We start from the raw sequence: 6,200 nt of genomic DNA, 5'->3' as shown, positions 1-6,200 counted from the left end.
GGAGGGGCCACGGTAAAGGGGGGGCCATAGAGGGGAGGGGGCCAAGGTAAAGGGGGGGCCATAGAGGGGAGGGGGCCAAGGTAAAGGGTGGGCCATAGAGGGGAGGGGGCCAAGGTAAGGGGGGATTCACAGAAGGGAGGGGCCACGGTAAAGGGGGGCCATAGAGGGGAGGGGGCCAAGATAAAGGGGGGCCCACAGAGTTGGGGCTGAGGTATGGGGCGGCGTGCTAAATGCGGGGGATCCTAGAGGGGCGGGGGAGGGAAGGTAAACGGGGTCGTCCCTAGAAGGGAGGAGGGGTCTGATGGGGGGGGTACCCTAACGCGAAGGGAGCTGAAGGAGGCGACTGAGATGTGAATGGGGTGAATGGGGTGAATGGGGGCCCCCCCAGGGGTAGGGGGCGGATGGGGGTGCGTCCCTAGAAGGGAGGGGGCGTGGTAAAGAAGGACGGGGGGGGGGCAGGAGGTCGGGTCTGGGGGCGTGGCAAGGGGCGCCCCTGGAGGGCCGGGGTCCTCACCTGGAAGTGCTCCTGGAAGCGGATGGGCAGTATCTGCGCCATGGCCGGGCCGGGTCTGGGGTCGGGCCAGGCCGGGACCCCTCCTCCTCCTCGTCCCTCTGGCTCTCGCCTCCCTCCTCCCTCAGAGGCGCGCGCACGCGCTCGGCTCGTGCCCGCTCCCCGCCCCCCCCCGCGGGGCGCACGCGCACTGTGCCATTCTCGTCCCTTGCGCCCCCTCCGCCGGATCCCTCCGCCCCGGCCGGGCGCCCAGTAGCAGGGTCTCGAGAGAAGTAGTTCACGCCGCCCCTTCCCCCACGCGTGCCCCGTGGGCCCAGACGGGATGGGTGAAGTAAGGGGGGGTTGAGGGAGGGGTCGGCCCTAGTCTGGGGTCACAGGCCGCCCCCCGCCCCGGCTATGCTAACACTCCGCCGGGTCACGTGACGTCCTCTCCCCGCGCGGCCCCTGGGGGGAGGGGGAAGGGACCGTGATATCCCTCGGGCAGAAGCGCATCCCCGGGCCGGCAGAAGCGCGCCCCCGACGCCTCCTCAAAGCCAGTCACCTGCCCTAGGCTCTAGGTGAGGGCCCTGCACAGGAGGGGAAACTGAGTCACCTGCCGGGGGCGGCCCGAGCCCTAGGATTGTAAATTGTCCGGCGCCTTCCTTCTGTCCTTGGAGAGAGGAGGCAACTGAGGCTCGGAGGAGGGGCCGGTCAACCCCAAGCACCCCCCGGAGGGGGGCCGGGGATGGCAGCCCAGGGTCCCAAGGGCCGACCCCGAGCACGGGGGTGGGGAAGCTGCAGCCTGGGCAGGGAGCGAGCTCCCCATCCCCAGAGGCATCCAAGCCAAAGCCAGACCGAGCCTGTGTCAGGAAAGGCTTGGACTCCATGTGCCCTTTTATCCAGCGCTGGAGGTGGAGGGGTAAACTGAGTCACCCAGGGACTCCAGCCGCATCATTGAGTGCATCCACATTCCACACGCCAAGTACCGAGCATGCTTGGTGTCGGGACACAAAGACCAGGATGCCCATGCTGGGGGGGGGGGGGTTACGTGGGCAGGGGGCACAACACGACCCCAGGTAACTGAGCAACAGGCGGTTTGAGGAGGCAGGAGCTGCCACTGTGCCAGGGGATTCCACGGAGAGGACCGGACAGCCTGGAGAGGCTCTCAGGTCCAAGCATTAGAGGCAAAGGGGGCTGAGGCTTCTTGCAGAAGATGGGATTTTAGCAGGGTGTGAAGGGAGCCAGGAGGTGGAGATGAGGAGGGAGGGTCTTCAGGAGGGAGGGACCGCCTGGAGCAAATGCCTGGAGTCTGGAGCCAGAGGAACCGGAGGGAGGGCAGTGCCACTGGGTCACAGAGTACAAGGGGGGAAGGGAGGAGGCGGCTGGAAGGTAGGAATGGAAACCAAACAGACGCTGAAGGTAATAGAGTTGGGGGTGAGGGGTGGTGCAGGAGAATGACTACGGTCATTCAGTGGTGTCCAGTTCTTCCTGACCCCGTGGACCACGGCACGGCAGGTCCTTCTGTTCTCCAGTGTCTCTCCAGGGCGGGGAGGTGACTTGAGAAGCTCTGTTGTGGTGGTGAGGTGGTAAGTCTGTTGAGGGCAGGGTGGATTGTGACAGGTGCCTGCTGTTGCCGTCGTCCAGGCCTGAGACCGTGAGGGTCTGCGCTAGATGGAGTGGTGGCAGTACCAGAGAAGAGATCTATTGTAAAGGTCCAGCCGCTGGCACTCCGCGGCTGATTGGAGATGGGGGTGAGAGGAGAATGAGGCGTCAAGGGTGACACCTCAATTGGAGATCTGCGTGACTGGGGGAATAGTGGTCCCTTCAAGGTACCAGGGACGTGTTGGGTTGGTGGTTTGCAGGAGGCAAAGCCATTCCCAAGGCTCTTGGGCTCAGGGACCTGGTCTGTCTCCACTGAGGTCTGAGGGGAGGTGGGGGTCAAGGTGGAGATGGTTTAACCAGCCAGGTACTTGCCTCTTGTCTCTCCCTCCATGCCTCAATGCTTCAATGATCTGCGTAGATAGGATAATTGAACCCATGGAAGCTCATCCATGAAGATATTATTGTAGTGTAGAGGGAGAAGAGAAGAGGGCCCAGGATAGAGAGAGCTTTGGAGGACACCCAGAGTTAAGTGGGCAGCACCTAAGTGACAAATCAGCAAAGCACAATGAGACAGGGCAGGGAGACAGGTAGGAGGAGGAGAGCGGGGAGAGGCAGTGTCATGGAAACCTAGGGAGGAGAGAGAGTCACAGAGGAGAGGCTGATTGACCTGGTCAGAGGCTGCGGAGAGGCCAAGAAGAATGAGGACTGAGAAAAGGCCATCGGGTTTAGCGACCACGAGTCCTCGGTGACTTTGGGGAGAATATTTCAGCCGAATGACAAAGGAGACGCCAGGCTGTAGACGGCTTGGGATGATGAGAGGAAGCTCAGGCACTCATTGTAGTGGCTTTCTCAAGGTGTTTACCTGGTATAGAAGGTGAGACGTGGGATGATAACTAGGAGGGAAGATGTTGAGTGGGCATCTCTGCTAGAGAAGATGGGATGGAATGAGGTGTGCATGGAGAAAGGGTTTGCCTTGCTTCATCATGGGAGGCAGGGGTGAAGGAGGAAGCAGTGGTAGAAGGCACCTGAGTGATGTAGAATGAGGGAGAGGAGAGAGCTCCAGGCCAAAGGCCTCAGCCACTTAGATCGAGCATGAGGCAAAGTCCTCAGCTAAGAAGCTCGGGAGGAGGAATGGAAAGGTGTGGAGTGGCCGCCGTGGCAGAGGATTGCCTTGCTCAAGTGAGGGCCCAGCCGAGATGCCGTAAGCTCAGTCTGAAGTGGGCGCGGTGCACGTGGGTCTGCTCTCCCTGCTCCACTCGTGCTTCTCTGGTCTTCTGCCGACCCAAGGCTTTCTCACCCCAGAGCCAGCCCCTTCCTCCCATTGCCAGCTTCTTAGGCGGAAGAAAGCACCCCGGGCCAGCCTGAGCTCACTTCTTTGCTGGCTCTTCCCCGAAATCTCTGGACTCTTCTACCTCCTCTCCCCTCCCCCCAGCCCTCACTTGGCAACATCCCTTTTACAGGTTGTCTTCCTTAGACTTATAAACTCATTGAAGGTAGAGACTTTCCTTTTGTTTGCATGTGAATTCCCAATGCTCAGCACCCCAGGTGACGGATTTCATGCTTAGTCAGCTCCATTCAGGGGCACAGGGAACAGGAATAGAGAACAGATGATAGGAGTGATACATAGTTGGGACTTGGCATAGCATGGCATTTTTGTGCTCCTGGACTGGGGGCAGGGGGCTTGCGGGCAGTCAGGAGTTGAACGGATTCCCCAAGGGGTCAGGCTAGGGGACACAAGATACAGCCAGTGCTGCAGTGATGGCCTGGGAAAGAACTGAGGGGCTGGGGCGATTAGAGGTCACAGTGAGGATGAAGAACAGGGTTAGGGGTCATAAGGAAGAGGGCAGATTATGATCAGATAAAGGAATTTCCGAGTTCATCAACGTGCACGTGGAGCATGTGGGTAATGGAAATATCAGGGGTGCGACCAGTTCTGTATGTAGCTGAGGAGGTCATGGGAAGTTAGGGTGCTTAAGGGAGCGTCAGTGTGTGTTGAAGTCCCCTAGTGAGAAAGCATGCGTTAAGGCTGGGGAACTGGGCACGGAGCTCAGGAAGAAAGGAGAATGCTTGAGTGTCTAGATACCAGCATCTTGACTGGGCCATAAATCTGGATCGAGCGAATCTCGAAAGAGGATTCTGAGTAGTGGGGCTCGAGGGAGTCTGCCCTCAGCCTGAACCCCGGTAAGAAAGTTGGATGAGAAGGTAAACTGAGTCAATTTATTCAACAACGAATATATTAAAGTCTGTGCAGAGCATTGTATGACACCCTAGGGAGGGAAGAAAGGTTAGCTAAAATGGTCTTTGACCTCAGGGGAGAGGCGGGCTACAAACACCCAGCTGTCATACACCACTTTACTTGATGAGGGCATTAGGTTGTGTGTTCAGCTTTCTCCTTCGGGAGAGGATGGGAAATAGAGGAAGACCTAAAGTGACTGGAACCAAGGCCTGCCCTAAATGAAGGATTTGAGAAAGGAGGGAGAGGAAACTGAGCCCCGGAGCGCTGGCCAGCCTGCTCCCCAAGGGATGGGTGGGCGTCAGGTGGAGAGCAGTGGGTGTGACAGGCGGGGCATTTGGACCTAGCAAAGTCAGGACTGTTGGCAGCCAGGCCTTCTTCCCTTCCACAAATCTCCTTGCTTGCGGTCCAAGAGTACAGAAATTTCATTAAGTGAAGCAGCGTATTGCTTAGAACTTCTAAGCTTTGGGAATAGGTCACAGACGTGGTTTTGCTGAAAAGCCAAGACTCATGCCTTTAAAACCATCTTGGCAGGTCTTTTTGACAAGAGCAGAGGATCATTCCCAACCTCCCAAGCAGCTGCCCTTTGAGCCAAAGCCAGAGCCTGTGGCCGGTCTCTTACCTCAGACAAGGTGATCAGATAGAAACAAAAAAAGCCTTGCTTGGCTCTCCCTGGCCCTGGGGTCTGGACAGGTCCAGAAACAAGTTCAAATCTGGCTGGTCCAGATGCTAGTTCCGTTGGCCAAGGGGCCTGACGGTTTCAGAGCCAAACACTGCTGAGGAACTGGGCTGTTCAGACACTTGGGAATGAAGCCTCTTTAGTAAGAACAAAGCTGTACTGTTGTCTGGAACCCTGGCCCTGGAGTTGTATTCACTCCTGAATTCGCTTCCTTGATGAGGGCTGGTTTCGGCCTCTCCTGCTGGCCTTGCCCGGTAGCCAGACCTAGCTGACCTGGATTCCCCAATTTTGGCAGTAGTAGTGCTGACCCACAGGCCTCCTCCCCCAACATTACATAAATCCATCAGTATTAATAGGATGAGCCCCTAAATCTCTTTCCCAGTGTTTACATATTTCTAGATTCCAAGACAAGAAAACTGAAAACTCAACTCACTGGAGGAAAGGGAATTTTATTTTTATGTTTAAGCAAAATAACAAAATTGGCAGGAAGTCAGGCCCTCACCCGGTGAAATAAGAGAATAATAAGTTATCCTTGTGAAGGAACAGTATGTTCCCCAGATCAGGCCATGGATGGGAAATAGGAATTCTTGGGTTCTGCTCCTGGGTGGGTCACTGGGCGACTCGGAACCCAAAACTCTCCCTTGCAGGCTCCGTTTTCTCATCCTTAAAACAGGGATGACAGCATGAGTGATGAAGCTTTATCAGATGGTTTGTTTATAGCTAATGTTTTTGTTGCTATACTAGCAACAAAATACAAATACAAGATCTTGCTGTAAACTCACGTCAGAATTCCATCAAAATTTCTAATTAAATTTTCTAATGAATTAAATTCTCTTTTTTTTTTCACCTCCTCTTTCTTTCCCCTCAATGAAAGCAAATAAAAACAAAGCTCTTGTAAAAAAAAAAAAAAGTTAAGTATAATTAAGACAAATTCTTGCATGGACCATGTCCAAAAATGTCTGTCTCTTCCTGCTCCCAGAGTCCATCACCTCTCAGGAGGTGGGGCGTAAGCTTCATCGTGGATCCTTTGGAGTCATGACGGGTCAGAGTGCTGATCAGAGTTCTTAAGTCTTTCGAGGTAATTCTGTGTAATCCAGCCAACATTGATTTAAGCGCCTACTGTGTTCAGACCCCTCTGTTAGGTACTAAATACACCGGCCTGACTTAGTACCAAAAAATCCAAGCAGACACCACAG

General features: G+C 55.6%; 1 protein-coding gene across 2 annotated transcripts in view; it reads right to left on the bottom strand.

Annotated features, from left to right (window-relative positions):
• The window catches only part of CLTCL1 (clathrin heavy chain like 1), an 88,781-nt gene extending 88,164 nt beyond the window's left edge, over positions 1 to 617 (bottom strand). For both annotated transcript variants that reach the window (XM_027859394.1, XM_027859395.1), the window contains exon 1: positions 515 to 617. In XM_027859394.1, coding sequence (XP_027715195.1) covers positions 515 to 556 — 42 coding nt within the window. In that variant the 5' untranslated portion in view covers positions 557 to 617. The remainder of the gene's footprint in view (positions 1 to 514) is intronic.
• Between the last annotated feature and the right edge of the window lie 5,583 nt (positions 618 to 6,200).

Source organism: Vombatus ursinus, unplaced genomic scaffold (assembly GCF_900497805.2).
Source record: "Vombatus ursinus unplaced genomic scaffold, bare-nosed wombat genome assembly UNPS02014167.1, whole genome shotgun sequence".
Classification (NCBI taxonomy): Eukaryota; Metazoa; Chordata; class Mammalia; order Diprotodontia; family Vombatidae; genus Vombatus; species Vombatus ursinus.
Note: the sequence above shows the minus strand (reverse complement) of the source record. Positions and strands in the feature narration are given on the sequence as shown.